A 22175-nucleotide genomic window follows, 5' to 3' on the forward strand; every position below is an offset into this window, starting at 1 on the left:
CACTTGCTGCCCCAAGTTCACTCACAAAAGGGACAAGTTTCACTCCTTTAAACATTTTTAAAATTTGTTTTTATTTTATATGTATGAGCATTTTACCTGCATGTATGTAGTGCACCATGTGTGTACAATGCCCATAGAGGACAGAAGTGGGTGTTGAATTGCCTGGAACTGGAGTTATGGGCAACTGTTACCTGCCATGTGGGTGATGGGAACTGAACCTGGGTCCTCTGGAAGAGCAATCAGTGCTCTTAACCACTGAGCCGTTTCTCCAGCCCCACATTTCACTCTTGAAGCAAAGCTTGAACATTCTTTTTGTTGTATGTGCTATGGTTAAGACATGGACAATGGCTAAGTTTCTAACACCAGAGATTCAAGAATGATGGTTCTTTCTGTAGTTTTATTAGATAATAAGTCACCGTAGTAATTTACAGCTATTCACAGCATCACTCACTGTAAAGGTGGGCATGTGATGACGTGATGTGCATAATTGTGGGTGTGTGTGCCTTTTGTTTGAGATAGGGTTTGTTACCGGCCCAGAACTCCATCAAATAGACTAGTTAGCTGGTCAGTGAGCTCTAAGGAGCTGCCTGTCTCTACCTCCCATCTTGCCATCACTGAGATTACAAATGCGTGCCACCACACCTGGCCTTTTTGATGTGTATTCTAGAGATCTGGACTCAGGTCCTCGCGCTTTTGAGGCCAGCCCTTTATGAACTCTGCCATCTCCCCAGCTCCCTGATGTGCACAAAGTCTTATTTTATTTTGCTTTTTGAAGCAAGGTCTTGCTTTGTAGTCCACGCTGGCCTTGAACTCATGATTTCCCTGTCTCAGCTTCCCAGGTGCTGGGATTACCACCATGTCTGGCCATATGCATAACTGTTACTTTCCTATTATCTGAGGCCTGTGATGCCCATTGTAAAGATTAGGAAACTGAGGCTCAGAAGTATACTATGCCTGCTCAGGAAATCATAGAACTATGTTAGAAGCCAGGTCTGCTGGCTCCAATGCAAGCTTTTCTTTAAATATTTCATTTATTATTTTTATTTTTTATGTGTATGAGTGTATTGCCTGCATGTATGTAAGTACACCTGTGTCATGTAATGCAACAGAGTTCAGAGAGGGTGTCAGATGCCCTGGAACTGGAGTTATAGATGGTTGTCAGAGACCATGCAGGTACTGGGAATCGAACCCAGGTCCTCTGTAAGAGCAGCTAGTGCTCTTAACCACTCTTCTTTTTAAACAGGACAGTCTCACTATGTAACCTAGATGTCCTGAAACTCACTATGTAGCCTAGGCTAGCTTTGAATTCATGATCCTTCTGCCTCTACCACCCCCTGTGCTGGGCTCATCAATCAACCAGCTCCAAAGCAAATACTGTTTCCATATACCATACTGCTTCCTTGTACAGGACAATGATTTTCTTAGAGGACAACAGACCTACATCTTGATTATAAGTATCAGTATACGAAAATATGGACAGAGCTCTGGTGTTTGCCACAAATTGCAAGGTATGAAATTCTACCCTTAGCACTTAGATCTAAAATGAAGCTCAGAGGTTGGAGGTTAAGCAAACAAAATGAGCACAGAAGGTGAAGAACTGTCTAGTTGCTACTTGGGCTGCAGCTTTGAAAGATAAAGACCTTCCCATCTCTTGGACATTCAAACCCCAGCTGCCTTGGAGAGGTGCCCCAGAGGCCACAACTTATTACAAAGACCCACTTGTATGCAAATGTCTGTTGAATTCCTCTGTCAATCTGTCTTCAGTTTCAGAGTCAAGAAGCTTAAGAAAACCAGTCTTGGAACTTTGGTGGCAGTTCTTACTAGTTTGCTCTTGGACCTATATGAATATTCGATTTGGTCCCAACTTTTTTACTTCTAGCCTTTCCCAAAAGATGGTCATTATAGATTAAAGACAACTCATCACAGTGACTACTCGGAGTGGCAGAATGGAAGCCAAAGGCTCTTACACTGTTTTAGTGGGTTTTTTCAAATGTTTGGAGAAATGGTACAGCCCCAGGCTAGGGATGTAGAACCTGAGGGCTTGATTTCAAAGGACCATCATCCAACTGGAATGCATGTTGGTACAGCTTATTCAAAAGTCATACTATGGCCAGCCTGGTCTACACAGTGAATTCCAAGCTAGCTGGGGCTACAGGGAGACCCTGTTGCAACAAAGAAAGTCACACTATAACTTGAAACCTTCAGGCAACTGATAAACTGCATATAAGGAATCTTTACATCTCAAAAGGGCACTGGCACTGCTGACTTACTAAGTGTGTGTGCATGAGCTTAAAAGGTTCAGTAGCTATGAGTGCCACCCAAGCTTCCACCTGTCCTGGTCATTGCAACCCAGTGTTCCACTATTTCCTTGGCCTCAAGAACTAGCAAATTGCTTCCCACCAACTTCCCCAGAAGATTTTCTGGTTGCAGTTTTGGAGAAGAAGTCCCAGTTTATGAGTATCAACGCAGAGCTGTCACCTGCATGTTTGTGAGGATGCTGAAGACTCCGCTGGCCCTGAGGGCTGTTTCCCTGTTGTAAGAAGAGGGCTGCTCCTTTCACCATGAAAAAGCTCTCGCTTAAGCTGGGAAGAACAAAACCAGAGCACAGTTAGATCAATTTTGCAAGAAAAATGGTCCCAGACACACTGCCGATCTGGGAACGCTTCAGAGCAGACAAAAGGCCTATGAAATGAAATAGGATGAGATAGTTTTAACAACTTCGCACTATCCTCTTCCTGAGCCTCACCTTGCTAACAGCCTGTTGCTGCTATATTCAGTGATGAACACGCTTCTCCTACAACTTCTGACCCCCACCCCGCTTCAGGAGGTCACCAAGAGTCTCTTCTGGGAGAAACTGGACAGGGCTCTTATATACACAGAGAACCCCCCCCCCCTCATTAGCAGAGGGTGATCCATTCACTCTGTGAGCTCCTAACTGACTCCCTGACTTTCAGTACAATCTCTGCTTCAAGGTGCTGTCCTTTGATGGAATATAAAGATGGCTTTCTCAGTGTGTATCCTTAAGAACCCTGGGTGGCTGCTAAATAGTGATTTATGTCAGTTAAGGTTGCCCTGGCCACTATTCTGCAGACGATCTTAAGGCAACCCATATTGAATTTCTCAGCAGAATGAGTTTTTACCTTTGTTGTTACTAAAATAGTAAAAACATTCATATTCAACCTGTAGCTTAAGAAGTCAGAATCAGGGCCAGGTCTATTATCCCAGTTACTTGGAAGGTCAAGCCACATATTGTCTCAAAATAGTAGAAAAATGGGAATATACAGCTCAGTGGTAAAGCACTGGTCTAGCATATAAAAGGCCCTTGGATCAATCTCCAGTTCCCCTCACTACGTTATATTATGACGAAAGACTGAGATGCATAACGGGAGGGAAGGGTCCCAAATAAGCAAACAAACATCCTTGCAATTTTCCACTCATAATTTGGCATCAAAAAAAATTCTTCAGGAGGGGACTGGAAAGATGGCTCAGCAGTTAAGAGCACTGGCTGCTCTTGCAAAGGACCTGAGTTCAGTTCCCAGCACCCATATGATGATGACTACCAAACGTCTGGAACTCCAGTTTCCAGGATATCTGACCCGACTCTTCTGGCCTCTGTGGCACACCGCACAGGTGCACTTACATACATGCAGGCAATATACTTATACACATAAAATTAAAAAAAAATTTAAATTCTTCAGTTTGTGTAGACATTAAGATTTATGAGAGAAGAAAGCCTCAGTTATTAAAAAATACCACAAACTCTGAAAATTATCCACAAAACACACCAAAATACTAATGGTGGCTTTGGTGGGTAGGACTATCCATGATTACCTTCTTTCTTCAGAATTTTCTGAAATTTCCACAGTGAATACAGTAACTTTTTTATGTTTTTGTTTTTTAGGACAGAGCCTCACTATGTAGCCCTGGCTGGCCTGGAACACACTATGTAGACCATGCTGGACTCAAATTCAGAGGTCAGCCAGCTTCTGTGCCTGGCCCCTCCCCAATGCTGGGATTAAAGGTATGTACCACCACTCCCTGCCTGACCAAATATTAACTTTTAAAGGGCTATTTTTGATTTTCAAAGTAACATAAAACACTATAATAAAAATTTTTATCTTTTACTAGTTTTGTGAAAGAGGATCACAGCTTAAATTACAGAGATCTATAAGGTTACAATAATCAAATAAGCAGGGGCTGGAGAGACAGCTCAGTAGTTAAGAACACTGGTTGCTCTTGCAGAGGACCCAGGCTTGATTCCCAGCACACAGTGACTAACAACCATCTGTAACTCCAGTTCCAGGGGAATCTGACACCCTCTTCTGACCTCCACAGGTATCGCATGGCACCAGTGCACTTACACACATGCAGGCAATACTCTCATACATATAAAATAAAAACAGGAAATATTTTTTAAAAAACAAGCAAGCAAACAAACAAAGCAAGCAACAACAAAACTTAGCTAAATCTAGCATGCGACTCTAAGTGCTAAAAAAACATCATTCAAACTAGCACAGGCCGACAGTTTCTGAGACAACTAAGCTTCTATGACAGTGGGTCCATATAAAATCTGTTCATTTTTATGGTCAAATTTTCCCAATGCACAGACTATTCAACTATGAGTGAATAAACCTGGCTCTGCCTCTCACGCTCAGACCTTTGAGTATGACAGCCTGCTATGTTGTGACAGTCACACAGCACTTCTTCCTGTGCCCTGCACACACCCAGCCACTTCCCACTCCATGACTGTCATATACCTGTGTATGAGTTTCAAGTGCTGACGAATCCAGGACTATAAATAACGCAAGGATGAGACAGGCCCTGTCTTTCAGTCTCACCTAACTCCTGGGAAGTGGGAAGCTCTTCAGCACCTACCTGACCCAGTTAAGAGCCAGGCTGTCTCTTTTCTCAGGCTGCAGAATTCCCTTCTTATCACCAAGTCAGCTCTCAGAACTATTCTGATCTCTATGATGCCCATCCAAATCTCAAAGAGCTGTGTGAAAAACTTCCAGTCATGAAACTTAAAATAACCATCAGTTGATTAAAGCAGCAGGGGAAAAGCGTTCAAGGCAACATCAACTCTTTTTGTTCTGAGTTTAGAGGAAAAAAAATCCATACTGACCAGAAACCAGAGCACTCTAGAAACAGTCAACCATTAACAGTGACCTTAGCCTTGGAAACCACAGGCAAAATTTCCCCTTGGTTTCCCTTCCATTTCCTTTGGAAAAAGGGAACAATGATAAAGAACAGGCCCAGTTTACCTCGTGACCTGTTATGAAGCCAGCTGTTCCTTAGTCTGCTAAGAATCGGAGCCTCCCCATCCACCCATGGAGTTGATTAGGGCCCTGAACTGCTGAGGTTTGCATCCTGACATCTCTCAGGTGGTTACTAACCATGGCAAGCCTGAACACCACAGGAAACTGCACTGCTCTCAGGGCTGCGGGGGTTCCCTATGTCCTGGAAATACAGGGTATGCAGCAGAATGTCAGTGACCACAGTGACTCTCAGGCTGAAATCAAGATGCTATGGGGAGGGTGCAAGTGTGGACAGACGTGGACTCTACACAAACAAGATAAAGCTATTCTTCATGCCCTGGCTTCAAGCCCCATCCCGGTCCCACTGCTACACCACAGCTTCTGGTGAGCTCAGGGTGGCTGATGAGCACTGCCCTCAATGGACAGACTGCACCTGGTTTTCTATTCTGAGTCCCTAATACCAAGAGGCTCAAGATCCTGATGTTCTTGAGCCTTGGCGCCTCCTGGGGAAGCCTTCTACCACATACACACCTTTACTAGGTACCGAGGATGAGGATGGGTACCAATCACCAACCACCCATCCTGACCAGAAAAACCAACCTTCTCACAAGTGATTTTAGTACCCTAAAAAGAGTGACAAGTTACAGAAGGTCTTACCCAGATAAAGAGAAATCATTCTCCTCCACAGCTGAAAAATCTTGTCTGCTCCCTACAACCTTGCCCAATGCTTTTATCTCCACAATATGAGTAAATTCTCAGATGCTGCCTACTTCCCATTGGGAAGACCTTGCAAGAGGAAAGTTTCTAAAGCACAGAAGACAGACACAACCCCCAATCATGCTCCCCTGAACCCTGGCCTTCACATGGAGTGCATCCGAACCATTATCTGCAGGAGAATGGAAGTCAACGGGGGCTTACGTACTAGTGTGGGCTGGAAACCTCCGACCGGCAGAGGTACTGAGCTGGCCGAAGGAAGACGCAAAAGTCAGAAAGATAAAAAAGTTCCATGATGGCTGCATTCACATCCTTAACAACCCTGATGAAACAGATGTGCCCAAAGAGGCCTGGCTGTCCGTGCCCTATTGAACAATCTAGGCTGGCCTTAGGGCAGCAGTGGAGTCCTCCTCCTCTGATGGTCCCACCCAAAGAGCAAGTGGCTCTTGTGGCACTGTCATCCTCAGATATTTTGTCTTAAAAAGGCCCTTGTCCCAGCATTCTCCAATGAAAGGCCCCATTCACATGGAACAGAGCCGCTAAAGGTCCTGCAGTCACTGAACTCCCACAGGCTGTTCTGCAGGCATTGGGAACAAGCGATGGGTGTGCATTAGGAACTGGGCGGGAAGCAGCTGGCCACCAAGTACCAAACCCCAGCAACAGGACCCCATCCTGGGTCAAACCCACACACCAAAAGACGTTGCTTTCTTTCAAATCTCCATCCATCCACCATGCAGGGACGTGGGTGGCTGCCACAGTTAGCTACGAGGTGTTTTCAAAAGCAGCTTCACATCTGAAAATGCTCCAGTCACATTTACAGCTCATGGAGGCACCTAGTGACCCTTGGCTGGGGTCATGCCAGGTGGAGGGAATCACATGTGCTTCTGTGAGGAGCTCTGAGAGGTGCAAGGTGTTCCAACAGGCCAAGATGCAAAGCTGCAACAGGCTCCCTCCCAAAGGGCTGGGATGTGATTCCCAAATGACCCAGCAGGAGATGCTGAGCACTGGCTGCATCCAGCCTTGCTTTTGCCCAGGGAAATAGTTAAAGACGTTAATAACACAACTTGGGCCAGAACTGGTGCCCTAAGGAGGGGAACCAGGCAGTGTGAAGGAAGGAAGTGCTTGTAACTGGTAGGCCTGGAACAATTCCTCAAGGATGGTGCACTGAGCCTCTGGAAGGTCTTGTCTGAGCTTCTCCCAGATCCCAAATGGACAGCTAATCTGCACTAGAGGAGTAAGGCAATCACATACTGCTGTTACTCTTACCTCTCAGAGAAGCAAACCACCGCTTGTCCAGGAACACACATCTTTACAGTTGGGGCTGACCTCTGTCCATGTGCCCCACACCCACCTTCCATCTCAAATCCTGGGACACCTTTCTTCTCATCTGGAGGGAAAATCTGCACTTCTACACCACTGCTGCCATCTCTGTGTATGCCTGCCCTGGTGGCCCACCGCAGTGTCACCCAGATACCAGGACACGGAGCATGTCCTCAGTCCTTCCCAGCATCCAAATGCATCATGCACAGCAAAGACTAAGCAATGACTCAGAGAAATAGAACTCCTGGCAGAGAAGGCCTGGCAACAGAATGTTCCACATGCCCAAGGGACAGTCAGAAGGGGTGGAGGACATATCACATCACCTGCTCACTCATACCATCAAGGCTGTGGGACAAGACATGTCATTCAGTCCTGCAGTGAGCGGGCCCACAGAGAAGCCACACTGATCAAGTTTTCTCATGGATGGGGCTCTCCTTCACCCAGGACTGACCTTGTGGCAGAGACTGCCCAAAGTGTTAGCTAGCCATGTCATTTTCTGTGACAATCATCAATAAGCACGCATGCTCCTCTTCAAAGGGGTGTAGCATCATTAGCACAGCAGAGGTCACACTGGGGCCCAAATCCCCTAAACACGACCTTCCCTGGAAGCAGCAGGAACAGTTTAGCTGGTAACTGTTAATGCCTAGCTTCAACCAAATGCCTTCAGTGTCTCAAACACTCTTGACCTCTAAAGGTGAGACATTAGAGGACACGAGATGATGACAGGAACAAAAGACTGGACCTCTGACAAGCCCTGCTGTTGACAAAGCACTTTGGTGGATGTCAGAGGAGGGCAGGCAGAGGCCCTCTGAGTTCAGCTCATCCACCACAAAACTCTGCAAGGCAGACAAAGTTGCCATTATCATTCTGATTTATATCTAAGAAAATGGGAAGTTACTTAAATATATTATTTTAGAATTTTTCATACTATTATCTCACAAAAAGTCAGAGTATATAAGCCTGAGGTATGGGCTTGATAAAGGAGGATTTCCAAATTAACTAGGCTGCTTAAAGCAAACTGAATTACCTCTTTAAAAACGTCTTAGTTAGGCCGAGCATAGTGGTGCACGCCTTTAATCCCAGCACTCTCGAGGCAGAGGTAGGTGGATCTCTGTTAAGTTCAAGGCCAGCCTGGTCTACATAGTGAGTTCCAGGCCAGCTAGGGCTACGGGGAGACTCTGTCTCAAAACAATTGTCTTTAAATTGCATTATTTTGCATATGCATGTGTGTGCATATGCGCACCTGTCACAGTGCACATATGGAGGTCGGAGGATAATTTTTGGAAGTCGGGTCTCTCCTTCCACCAGGTGGGGGCAAGCACCTTACCAAGGAGCCATCTCACCAGCCCTATTTTTTGTATTTTTAGAGACAGGGTCTCCTATGCAGTCTACACCATACAGGCTTCTCAAAATCCTTCTGCTTCTGCCTCCCAAAGCGCTGAAACTATAGGTTTGGGCCACCACACACCTGGCTTTAACTGAAGTACTTTTCCATGGATAGATTTCACCTTTGATTGTATTCAGCTCTGAGCATTACTAAGAGGACAGGGCTGATTCACCCCAACAACCTGAAGGTAATTCTAGAAAAAAAAAAAAAGAAAAAACCAAACTATTGTAACATTATCATTACAGAAAAGATGGGTGTTGACAAGCATTTCAAAGAGGAGGTCCCATTAATTCTGTCTAGATTAACAAGCTTTACTGAGTGTTTCCTACCTGCAATCTACAAATTCTGCTTTATACAACAGTTCCTTACAAGTTTGGTTAGCATGAATTGGTTTCTTATAACCTGATCATCCCTGAGTAAACTCATAAATTCAAACTGTAGAATGTGCAAAACTAGGAACCAAACCTGGGCTGTGGCTGGGCTGTCAGCCTGTCAACGGACATTCTCAGCACCCAGATGTCTAGTCCCTACAGGCATTCGATACAGAACTTTTACAGAAGTGACCTGCAGCTTCAATCTGAAGGATGCTTTACAGTTCAGAGAGCTCGCCTTCCACTGCTTCACCTAATTCCTACAATTCCATTTTTCTGATGAAAGATCCATGATGGGGAGATGAATGACTTGGTGGGGGTCGGGGGGAGAGCAAACAGGAGCCAAAGCACAACACCCTACATGCTCAATACCAGCAGCAGCTGGCCAAGCTGAGGACACAGAGCAGCCTCAAAACCATGCCTGGTTTAGATGGATTCAAGCCCCTGTATCTGGCACAGGGAAGCTTACAAAGCTTTGAAGGAGGGCTGGGTGGGTGAGGTGGCACACCCTGCAATCCCAGCACTCGGAAGGCAGAGGCAGGCAGATCTCTGGGAGTTACAGGTCAGTCCAGGCTACATAGAGAGTTCCAGGCTAGCCCAAATTACACAGTGAGACCCTGTCTCAAAACAAAAACAAAGATAAAAGAACCAAACAAAACAAAGATGTGGGGCTGGAGAGATGGCTCAGCAGTTAAGAACACTGGTTGTTCTTGCAGAAGACCCGGGTTCGAATCCCAGCACCCACATGGCAGCTAACAAACTGTCCGTGACTCCAGTTCCAGGGGATCCTACAGCCTCTTCTGTCCTCTGAGGGCATTGCACGACACAGTGCACTTATCTACATATAGGTAATACACGCATACACATAAAATAAAAATAATAAATAAAATATTTTTAAAAACCAACAAAGATGTGAAGGTGAATGGAAACTTACTACTTAGAGGTGATCTGGTGAAGATACAGGCAGGATGGAAAATTCTTTACACTGTTCTTACCAACAGATCTTCCTTCATTTTGCCCTGATGTTCAAAGTCACAGAGAACCCTGGTTGTACCAGACTTTTTTTCTTTTTAAGAAAGATTTATTTTTATTATTTTAATTACGTGCGCACATGAATGCAGTTGCCCCTAGTGGTGAGAAGGTGTTGGATCTCCTTGAGCTAGAGTTATAGGAAGTTATGAGCTGCCCAATATGGGTGCCGGGAGCCAAATGTGTGTCTTCTGCAAGAACAGCAAGCGCTCTTAATCGCTGAGCCATCTCTTCAGGCCCTAGACTTCTGATCTTTTATCTCATGCTTCTGGGTGCAATGTGGCAAGGTCTGGTTCCCAACATAGTCAAAGTATAAGAAAATAAACTCTGGGGCCATCTTCAAGCAGAGCTTCCCTAATGATTCTTCAAGTTCTTAAAGCTGATGGGGGAACTGGCTCCACAGGGCCTGGTGCTTTGGGAAAGGGGTTACAGGAAAAAAATGCTGGCAGGGCCGGTTTCAAGTCTTTGCTACTGGGCTATGTATTGTTTGGCTGGAGGCGTAGGCTTCCCTCAGAGAGAAGGAATGTCCAAAGGCACTGCAGACAGTAAGGCGGCCTCTGAGCCAGTCACATGACCTCCTTCATACCAACAGGAAGGAGCAAGCAGCTAAGTCTATCAGCAAGCACACCAGCAGGATTTTTGTTTCTGTGTAAGTAAGGCAGCTGGTGTGCCTGGACCTGGCTCTGCAAACCTAAAGATAATTCCTCGATGACCCTCCAAGAGCCCTCAGTCCCACAGGCAGCCAGAGCTAGGGCGGCTTTCTTCCTCATCTGGTACGCCAGGCACTAAGCCTCCTTAGTGAGGGCTGAGGTATAAAGGGTGCATTGTGCAGGAACTCTACGGCAGCAGAGACAACACAGCCAGCCAGAATCAACAGGGACGTGAAGAAAATGTGTTTGAAACAACTCAAAAATTCCAAGAACAGATTATCTTAACTGTTCTTGGGTACTTAGTGCTTTCTTTGGTATGTAGCCCCATCCCCTACTCATTAGTCACAGAGACATATTGTCAGGGGTCCCTTCCTTCCCAGTCTTGATGGCTACCCAGTTCTGGCCTTCCTCATCCCTGTGTGTCTGCAACACTAACTCAGCCTCCTGAGTGTGAGGAGTGTGGGGTGCCCAGACTGTCCGGAAAGACTGACCCGAGCACTCGCCCTCTCCCTTTGCCTCTCCCTCTGTCTCTGTCTCTCTCTGTCTCTTTCTCCACTGTCCACCATGGTCACCACTGGCCATATGAACCTACTATATACCTCAAATGTGGTTAGTGTGACCAAGGAACTGAATTCATAGTTCATAAATGTATGGCATGGGTGTTGCCCGCCTGTAATCCCAGTACGTGGGGGGCAGAGGCAGGTGGATCTCTGTGAGCTTGAGGACAACCTGGTTTACACAAATTCCAGCCCATCTAGGACTATACTGTGAGACACTGTTTCAAAAGCAAACATACAAAGAAAAGAAGAGAAAAAAAAGAAGGAAAAGACTGAGGAAATTGGCAGGATGTTTGCTGAGTATGTGTGAACCCCCGGTGTGAACCCCCAAGTTCAATCCTTAGAGACACACACACACACACACACACACACACACACACACACACACACAAATTAATTTATATACATAGGGCCAGCAGCTATGGCACAGGACAGAACAGCTTGGGTTCAGCCTCTCTCAGCTGGTCTCTGGCCTCAAGCCTACTCTGCACAGCTCCTAATCACTGCTCTCCGTACATTCTTTTCCAGCCCCAGAACTTTCCACAATGTGTCATCATCTAGAGTATTCAAACTTCTTGTGCTAACTACTTATGGAAGCCACACTTAGCTATCACATGTTAACTTAAACTTTACTCATCTGACAGGCCGTGACTTCAAAGAGCTTACAGTGTAGTTAGGAAAGGTACCGTTTAACAAAAACTTTTCCGAATTCTCTTGCACTTTCTCCTGCACCCCACAGTCTGCAATCTCTGCTTAGCCCATCTCCCACTGTCATCAGAAGCCCCTCTACTCCAGGTCTCTGTCCACAGCCTCTCCTTGCTCTGCCTGCCTCCCTACATGGTACCTGTCACCCAGAGCCACAACCTTCCCCAGGAAGCTTTCCCTAGCTGTCCTAGCAGCAAGCCATAGCTTTTCTGTGTATCTGCTAGCACCTTCTTTCATTTTGCAAGTGGGGAGACTGAGGTTTTGGGCGTTAAGTCACTTGTCCAAGTGACAGAAGCCCTCTGATTTGGATCCTGTCCCCACCCCACTGACAGTGAAACAATTGTCCTTCCAGCATATTTTAACTTCACAACTGGATATGGTAGACCAGGACACATCTAACTTTTGAATCTATTCCTGTGCCTGACATATAGGAGATTCAAAGCAAATAATGGTGAACTTTCTCCAGTATCAAAGCAACCCATGACTGACTCTCCCCAGTCAGTAACATAATCAATCGATTTGAAACCACCGAATAAAACAGAAAAACATGATTTTAGACAGATATTTCATAAATACATCAGAGGGCTGGGGGTGTAGCTCAGTTGACAGTGTGCCTGCTGAACACACACACAAGCACTCAGCACCATATAAGCCAGGTGTGGTGGTGCTTAACTATAATCCCAGCACTTGGGAGAAAGAAGCAGGAGGGTCAGAGTTCAAGGTCACCTTCTGCTACACAGCAAGTCTGGGGCCAGTCTGAGCTATATGAGACCCTGTCTCAAGGAAAAAAACCAAACAACTAATTAACTAGATTGGAAAGTACATTGATTGGGACAGGATACTGGCATATTTTAAAGTATCTTCCTAGGAAATACTTCTTAGCAGTAAAGGGGGAAGAATAACTGTACAGCCAGAAGTCAGGTAAAACCCACCACGGTGGCTTGGACGCCTGTCCTACAGTGTTAAAGGCTTGCTCTCCATAGGTGACCAAGCCAACAGTAGTCTTGGATACAAAGCGCCCAGGTCATGAACTTCAGAGAAGACTGAAGAATGTTCCAGATGGAAAGAACAGATAAATGCAATTAGTGATTCTGAGTTGAATCTTTTACTACACAGGACATCACTGGAACAACTTTTCTAGTTCTTAATTGTTTAAAAATTTTTTAAAAAATTTATGCCCCCCATCCCCCCCAGCACTGGGTTTTGAACCCAGGGCCAGGAACTTGCTAGACAAGTGCTCTACTTCTGAGCCTCACCCTCAACCCAGCTACTGATCATCCTTTTTGTTTTGTTTTCTGAGACATCTTGATATTCAGCCCAGGCTGGCCTTGAACTCCTGATCCTCTTGCCTTTGCCTCCCAAGTGCTGAGAATTACAGTGTGAGGTGCTTGTACTGATGGTCATTTTTACTGGCATATTTTGCAGCTTTCCCTTTGCGTCATTTACCCTCACATTTGGCAACCTTTTCTGCCTGAGGGCCCTTTTTTCCCACTTGGTGTTTTCCAGGACAGAAACTGAACTGTGGGGCACTTGGCTTTCCCAGTGCCTCTGGAGTCCAGTCCTCGAGGGTTTCTCCTTCCCGGTCCATATAAGACCTAATTTTAGCACTTTCCTCTTTTGAGGCCACAAAGTTGGACAGATGGGGGCCTGGCTTGCCCAAGTAACCCTCCCATTGTTAAGGGTAGGGTGTTGGAGCCCTGCAGGAAGTGACTCAACATCCTGCTGTGATGTCTGGGGAGGCTGCAGCTTTGGTACAAAGTGCTCCTGACCTAGCCTCTCAGGACCACAATTACACAGGTTAATTGGCAATATGGGCAGGCAGCGTCAGCACTCCCTGTGGACCTCAGGGCCACACCCAAGGCAACTTGCTTATCCATCCTGCTGAGTCTCCTTAGGAGCATCTGTAGGTGTCTAACAGGGTGAGTTTTTCAGAGGAACTGACCTGCTTGAGCTTTTGTTTTGAGAGAGGTCTGGCTATGTTCCCCAGGCTGGTCTTGAACCTGTGAGCTCCAGTGATGCTCCTGCTTTAGCCTCCCAAGTAGCTGGGACCACAAGTACATACACTACACCTGACACTGACTTGCTGGTGTTTTAAAGACATCACCAACCAGGTCTTGTTTCTCTTTTTGCTTTGATGGCCATAAAACTGTCTCAAAAAAGCCAAAACAAAAAAATCCCTTGAAGTCAGACTCTGGTAACTTCCGCAGTATCACACATTCTGCACATAAAACTTCCCTGACTATTTCTTCCTCCCTTGTCCAAGGCTCCATTTTTGCACTAGATTTTTAAAAATATTTTATTTATTATTTTTATTTTATGTGTATGAGTGTATTGCCTGCATGTATGTGAGTGCATCTGTGTCGTGTAATGCCGTGGAGATCAGAAGAGGGCTTCGGATTCCCCTGGAACTGGAGTTAAGGATGGTTCACAGCCGCCATGTGGGTGCTGGGAATATTTTTTTTTTTTTTTTTAACATCTCCTTAGTGTGTGTCTGTGTAGAGGTCAGAGGACAACTTATAGAAGTACGTTCTCTCCTTCCACCACTATGTGGGCTCCAGGGATCTGACTCAGGCTATTAGATCTGACTGAAAGCATCTTTACTGGCCTCTCACTAACATGAAGTTCTGTTGTTCTCTGAATTGATAAGCTGTTTCAAACCCTTTTGGAAGGAGCGATGGTAGACATAGGTCTCAGTTATCCCTGGATTAGGGCTAGGCAAGTGCTCTACTGTTGAGTTATATCCCCAGCTTTCCTTGGGGAGTCTTGTTGCTGCATTGGTAACTGAGCCGCAGTCAGTGGCCTCATCAGAGTTCCACCTGCAAGAGACAGATCTGGCATAGGTGGTTGGGACATGTGGAACTTAACAAATGATCCCTAAAGTGGGCAATCAGCTCAGCTGCCCCCCACCCATAGCCCATGCCCACGGGATACTCTGCAGATATTCATACCAGGTTTAGGTTTGGGGAAATATGCCCAGAGAAATCAGGGCCAGCCCATGCTTGGAGTGATTCTTCAGGCTGGGGCAGGGAGCTGCAGAGACAGCCAGGGTCAATTCTCAACAAAGGGACCTCCTAGCTGCCTTCTTTGAAACTGTCTTTTAAAAATAGCTTCAGGGCCAGGCGTGGTGGCACACGCATTTAATCCTAGCACTCAGGAGGCAGAGGTAGGTGGATCTCTGTGAGTTCGAGGCCAGCCTGGTCTACATAGTGAGTTCCAGAACAGCTGGGCTACAGGGAGACCCTGTCTCAAAAAGACAAAAACAAAACAAAACAAAAAACCCCCTCCAATTATAAAAGACAAGCAAAGAAAGAGAGAAAAGAAGAAAGAGAGAGAGAGAAAGAGAGAAAGAGAGGGAAGAAGGGAGGGAAGGAGGGAAAGAAATCTTTAAGAACAAAGGCAAGCCAGAATGCTTTTTAAAAGCTAAGAAAGCAGTACATGGATCAGCAGAACCTGAACCTTGGAGGAAACAGTTCAAGCACTGGGGTGGCCTTCACCAGTTCTACCTGGGCACCCGGGACCTTCACTGGTAAAATCACCCGCAGCTTAGCTACAGAGCAAGCGGCAAGACGGGCTCCTGTTACCATCCCAGAAGACGACTGCTCCTGTGCACCAGGGTGGGCCAACACCTCACCAGGACAAGACTGTCTCTAAACCTCATGGGAGTGGAAAGGATGGGAGTGATAAGGGGTCTTTCCAGTTTGGGGAGGGCAGGTACTTGGCCCAAGGTCATGGTCACAAAGATAAGAGGCGGGAGGCATACCCCAAATCTGAGGTTCTCCTGAGACCACATGGGGCCCATCTGCTTCCAGCTGTGCTTCTGTGGTAGTATCTCCCTATGATTCTTGCACTGTACCAGGGCAGCCAGAGCAGTTCCTGCCGTACCACATCCTGACCGTGGTGGAAGCCATCAAACATGCTGACCACCTTGGGAGTGGGAGCCAGTGGCTGCTCAGTGTTATCCTAGTCTGCAGAATAATGGCTCCTTTCAACCTTCACTAATCCTGGCTGCTCATTTTCAGGCTTCTTTGGAACACAGAGACTTGATGGACCTTCTTGTCCTAGACATTTCTAACAAGCTGCCTGAGCCCAGGTCTGCCTGTAGGACCAGATGTGCCACAGATGAGGTCTGAGGCCAATGTTATGCAAGTGGTTCCGCTCCCAGTTAAGAGACGGCCAAGGTCCTGGTCCAGCCACACACCAAGAAATGTCTGATCTTGTTCTCACCGTGGAAATAAAACTCCTGAATGTCTGTTACAAATCTAAAAAGAACAAACAGAAGCCCAGTACAGACACATGAGTAGTCTGGTATGCAGTTTCTGCAGTGTACTGGTTACCAAGTTCACCCATGAGGCTGATGCCTGGTGGGTCTGAGGACTCTCCTTTTGAATCTGGGAGCTATAACCTAACCCTGTCTTTTAGAGTGAGGTTACTTGCCCAAGGTTACACAGCAAACATTTCCCTCACAGAAACCAAGGCTTTCTGACTCCGTTCATCTCTTTCTCCCTCTCTTTAAACATTTAATTTTACTTATTACTATTGTGTGCGTATATGAGTGAGGTACATGTGTGAGTGTGTAAAGGGGTGAGTGTGGAGGTCCGGGGGACAACCTGCAGGACTCAGATCTCTCTTATCATGTAGGTTCCAGGGATTAAACTCAGGTTGTGAGGTTTGGTGGCAAGTAGCTTTTCCTGCTGAGCCATCCTACCATCTTTCTCTGGTTTTTGAGAGAGGATCTCAATATGTAGCCCAGACTGACTTGGAACTTTCAATCTTCCTCCTTCGACCACCTGAACACTGGGAGCACAGGGTGTGCCACTGTGCCTAGCATCACAGTCTTTTCTTTTTTTTTAACCAGGAGGATAGATCATGTGAAGTCTGTTCAAGCATTCCACGTGTGTGTGTGTGTGTGTGTGTGTGTGTGTGTGTGTGTGTGTGTATACACTCCTGGGGTAGGGTATAAGGGAATGAGGCTCCATGGTATTCTTTGAAAAAGTCTAAGTACTACTAGCACTTTGAAATTTTAATAAAGAAGCTGGGTATGGCAGTGCACGACTTTATTTTTTTTATTTAATATTTTTATTTTATGTGTGTGCGTGTATTGCCTGTGTGTAGGTAACGGCACCCGTGTCATGCAATGCCTACAGAGGACAGAAGAGGCTGTCGGATCCCCTAGAACTGGAGTTATGAACAGTTGTTAGCTGCCATGTGGGTTCTGGGATTCGAACCCTGGTTTCTGCAGAACAACGAGTGTTCTTAAATGCTGAGCCATCTCCCCAGCCCCGGCAGTGCATGACTTTAATCCCAGCACTCAGGAGGCAGAGGCAGGAGGATCTCTGTGAGACCAAGGCTAGCCTGGTCTACATAGCAAGTTCCAGGCCAGCTGAGGCTGTAGGCTACAAGGGATACCCTGTCTCAAAAAAAAAAAACTAATGAAACCTACTAACATTAAGCAAAATTCACTTTAGATTAACCGTAGCAATAAGTTTAATTAAGCTGTGGCAGAATCAATTTAACTCTTCACCTCTCTGTCCTCATTCATCTCCACTATGGGACAGGTTTTCTAATTAAATTAAAAAGCTTAATACATACCGAAGGCAAATTCTAATTTTTAAAATTCAACATTCTGGGCTGGCAAGATGGCTCAGTAAGTAAGGGCACTTGCCATCAAGCCTGATGACCTGAGTTCAATCCCCAGAACCCATATGGTCAAAGGGAAACACTACTCCTGCAAGTTAACCTCTGACCTCTACATGTGCTTGGTGGCAGGGGAGGGGAGGAGAAATTAGAAGCTGAATGTAAACTTGCCTGTCTGCAGCCAGGGCACTACATGCAAGTTCTCAGGTACGGAGCTACCTTCAGCGCAGTCTCTCTGGGTCAGTTTCCAGAGGTACGGAACAGTCCTCTTGTGTGGTTTGGATCTGAAATGCCTTCCAGGCTCAGGGGTTTGACCACTGGGTCCCAGCTGCTAGGCTGTTTTGAGTAGCTTTTGGACAGGAGCCTTGTTGGGCCCTAGGAGCAGGGCTGATAGAGACAGGCTGCAATTTTGGCCCAAAGTTTCTAATCCACTGAGATGGGCATAGGCCACCCACAGCCATGCCTTCGCACCATGATGGACTGTATCCCCTCAAACGGTAGGGGTGTTCTTTGTGCATTATTGGTGGGGTCCTTGGGCCTCAGATTTTATTTCTGACAATTACCAGATTTTTGCAAAGATGGAATAAAACACTGCATTAAGGAGACCAGCCGGGTGGAGCAGGACCCAACCATCCCCATTCCTCTCCTCCAGCCCTGCTGTGTTTTTTCTCCTTAGTAAGTGTGACTATACTATTACTGGACTTGTTTATCTTCTGCCCTGTCTTGTCTCCCAATATGATGCCAGTAGCAAGGCAGTTTTGTCTGTTTTGCCCACTGCTATATTCCCAGCCCCAAACAAAGCTGACACACAGTAGGAATGCAGTAGGCATTTGTTAGTAAGAGGCTCCTAAACAGACTAGGATAGAGAGGTGTACAGAGAGCTACAAGTACTGGTCACCAAACTGCAAAGGGAAATGGCAGAAAAATCTGTCCTTTGTTTTCCAAGATCCAAGATTTTAGTTGGTCAACATAAGACTCTAGAATGCAGAAAGTTTGAATGTCTATAAGACCTCCAGTGCATGCCAGGCACTGAGGCTCAAGGCCAGGAAGACCATCCTCTGAATGCCTTGCATTCTGGTAGGCAGAACTGATCTCACACAACAGACGTACTCCACCACTGAGCTATGCCCCAGCCCACACATGCATATTGTCTCAACTGTTAAGTTTGTTAACTCAGCAACAGGTGACTGACACAGTGAACTATACACATGTCCAGTGTCCCTCTCCACCATGGCACACCGATTAAGTGGTTGCTTAATACCTCAGAGGACTTCACCTGGCAGATTATCAATAGAAGCTCCAAAACCCAGGTTGAAATAAACCCTTAAGCAGGGCAGAGAGGAACCCAGAGGACGGGCAGGACACCGGCAGGGTGTTCAATGAACAGAGGGTGGTGTACAGAGCAGAAGATGATGATCCACCTTGACACTATAGGGCAGGGACAAAGGGTGCCACATTACCACAGGCTTCAAGCAGGGTGGGAAACTCCAGGTGAAGACCACTAGGGAAGGAGCATGGGAGAAAGGCAGAGAGAGTCATGAGGGAGCTTACAGTTTACCCCTGAAACCAAGAAGAACCAGGAAGGTGCAAGCCTGCCGCCCTGGCCCAGACATCTGCTGGGCAAGCAATGGACAAGAACAAAAGCAACAAAAACTCTATTAGCATGTTGTGGACTTGACTTGGAAATGCTAGATTAAAGGAGAAAAAAAAATCACTACTGATCCTCACTCTGGGGACGGCACAGCCATATTACCTCCCCAGTGTCCTGTCTGGCACACAACCACTCGTTCCTCATGCCTGAGCTGACTCCCAGGATGGAGAGGGAGCCAGGAGTCACTGCCAGCAGGGCCACCTGCTTACCAATTCTCAGAGTCTTAACAGTGCTGCTTGCATAAGAGGCTGACAATCAACTCGGGCACCACTCACTGCTTGGCATCTGTCTTCTTCATCTGCATGCGAGACAATCAGTTCTTGAACACTTTCCAGAAGGCCTTCAGAGAAACTTTCAGGGTTTTAACTCTGACATCCCAATATGTACATCTTACTTTCATCCCACCAGAAGGTGGCCAGGTGTGGGCTGCAGGCTGCTATCTATGATGACCCCTCAAGCCTGGGACACATACCAGCCCCCTCATTCTCCTACCCCTGGGAGCCAGCATTTCACATAAGCAATGCCTTAGAAAGGCATTAAGTTCGCACATAGCCAACAAGCAAATCTGAACCCGATTCTGTACAAGGAGAATCCCATGAGCTACTCACCAGCCCCAGAGGCCCAGGCATTTCCTGATACACAGATGAGCTGCACTGAGGTAAAGGACAGGACTTCTCAGAGGCACAGAGCTTGGGCCAGAGACCACACACAGGCTTGCCTGACTCAGAGCCCCATACCCTCCTCATCTGTACCCCTCTACTTCTTATGTTTACAATCTACTACAGGGTCCAAAGTTCTTCTCTTTCAACTATCAAAATGCCAGCACGGGCAGAAAGCGAGGCCTTATTAAGAGGAGCACCAGCAGCTGGGGATGTGACAAAATCCCTATAGCTGCAACACGAGGGGTGGGTAGCCTCCATCACAGACAGAGAAGGAGGGCTACCTCTCTCTGATGCAAAGGAAGTCACGTTTGGGGTAAGAGCCCATTCAGTGGGCAGTGAGGAATGCAGCCTACTGAAAAGGATGTGGCTTAGGGAAAGGCACGGGCAGGAAGCCGTGCTGCTAGACAGAGGAACGGTATGTGAAGGGAACGGGCGAGGAAAGACAGAGAGGACATGTGAGGGACCAGGAGGGAGAAGCCTGAAGGACCATGAATGCTACACTGCGGTGGAGGGGTAGGGTGACAGGTGGCCCTGCAGTGCATCAGGACCAGAACAATGCCATCTCACAGGGACATGGGGAGAAGAAGAAGGGAGGTGAGACCCAGAAGGCTGAATCCATAGGGTTCAGGAAGCTGTCTCAAATGAGTAAGTCAGTCTGACTTCCTAGAAGGCTGGAAGGACAAACTATCACACTGTCCCTCAGTATCCATAGGAATTGGTGCCAGGATCCCCTCCCACAGAAACTAAACTCTGCAGGTGAGTAAGGCCATGGCATGAAATGTCACGGCATTTGTATATAACCTACTCACATTTTTTTGGCATGCTTTCCCTTTCAATTGCTTGTAATCCCTAAGACAAATAAGTCAGTGCTACAAACAGCTGCTATACCCTATTGCTTAGGGAATAATGAGAAAGAAAAAAAAATGAGTACATGTTCAATACTGATGCAATTATCCTAGGCCTACAGAGCACATGCCAGCAACGACGTACTGTTCAAATCTTTTCAATCCACAGCTGGCTGACACGGAGGATGTAGAACCCAAGGATGTGGAATCCAAGGGTGCAAAGGACCAACTGTAATCAAGGGTGGAGGGAAAGGAGGGAAGAGGAGAGAGCAAACCCCTGCTCCTCCAGTTCCCTGCCCCCCCAATAGTTATCCCTTAGAAACTAGAATCTGCATCAATCTGAAGCAAAAAGGAATCTCTCCCTCACTCTCCTGCCCCAAACAAAACCACCTGGCCATTCTCCAGTTTTTGTTCTGTCTTGCTTTTCTAGGAGAGACTAAGAGAGTACAGACCTGAAAATGCAAATGAGCCCTGGCTGTGAGTGAGTAGGGGTCAAAGGTCAAACTAGGACATAAGAACTTCCTTGTTAGAAAGCAGGGTGGTGGCTTTTGCCTTGAAAAGAGGGGTGAAAAGAACTTAAAAGGAGAATGAGTAGGCAAGCTCAGAAGCCAGCACACCCCCACCATGAGAACCCAGGACCCCATTACAGCCTGAGCTCTCCCTATAGTCACAGTGGCTTTGGGGCCTACTGTGAGCAGTGAAGAGGGACTTGCTGTGGCTGGCTAGATTTGCCATCCCGGGAGCTTCCAGCCACAAGTAAGCCCAGGGGAGTTCTGGGTTCTGGCCCTGGCAGTGCCTTAAGCTCCTGAGCTAGTTCATTCCCTCACTTGTGGGTCCAAGACAGCCGCTCAACTAGACAGCTGACTGGACTCCAGAGAGGCCGCAGGAGCCACCAGCTGAGGTTACAAACCACACTTAAAACATTTTTTTTGAGGCAGGATCTCATGATATAACTCTGGCTGCTCTTGAACTTTGTGTGTAGGCCTCACTTGAGATCCTCTTGCCTTAGCCTCTAGAGTGCTGGGATTACAAGTCTGCACCACCCTATCCCCCAGAGACCACGCTTTGAACAGAGTATTTCAAACACTAAACTTGAGGTTCAGATGCCTCTCCTGGAATTGGAAAGATATCTCCAGGGATGATTCGAGGATTCAATAGATGTAACAACCTACTGAGCTGATGTCAGGCCACCTTCCAGCCTATGTTGGGTCCTCTGAAGCTCCAGATCCAGCAAATTTGCCTTTCCTAATGAGGGAGGACCACAGACAAGGTTTCTTATCACTGCCCTTTCTAAGTTCTTAGCTGCAAACATTTCCAAACACTGTATCCCATTAATTAAGGGTAAAGACAAAACTAGTTCTTTGTCCCCAAAGGAGTCTAAGTGCAAGAGCTCAA

At 46.6% G+C, this 22175-nt stretch overlaps 1 protein-coding gene across 2 annotated transcripts in view; it reads right to left on the bottom strand.

Moving 5' to 3' along the window:
* Ssh1 (slingshot protein phosphatase 1) overlaps positions 1-22175 on the bottom strand; it is a 67240-nt gene that overhangs the window by 36504 nt on the left and 8561 nt on the right. Inside the window, exons 3-4 of one of the 2 annotated variants that reach the window (XM_029554038.1) lie at positions 8758-8869; positions 2479-2582 (exon numbers count right to left, since the gene is read on the bottom strand). In XM_029554038.1, the coding sequence (XP_029409898.1) occupies positions 2479-2563 (85 nt within the window). In that variant the 5' untranslated portion in view covers positions 2564-2582; positions 8758-8869. The remainder of the gene's footprint in view (positions 1-2478; positions 2583-8757; positions 8870-22175) is intronic. The other variant, XM_008848955.3, reaches the window with a different exon arrangement.

Source organism: Nannospalax galili, unplaced genomic scaffold (genome assembly GCF_000622305.1).
Source record: "Nannospalax galili isolate Female #2095 unplaced genomic scaffold, S.galili_v1.0 scaffold103, whole genome shotgun sequence".
NCBI lineage: Eukaryota > Metazoa > Chordata > Mammalia > Rodentia > Spalacidae > Nannospalax > Nannospalax galili.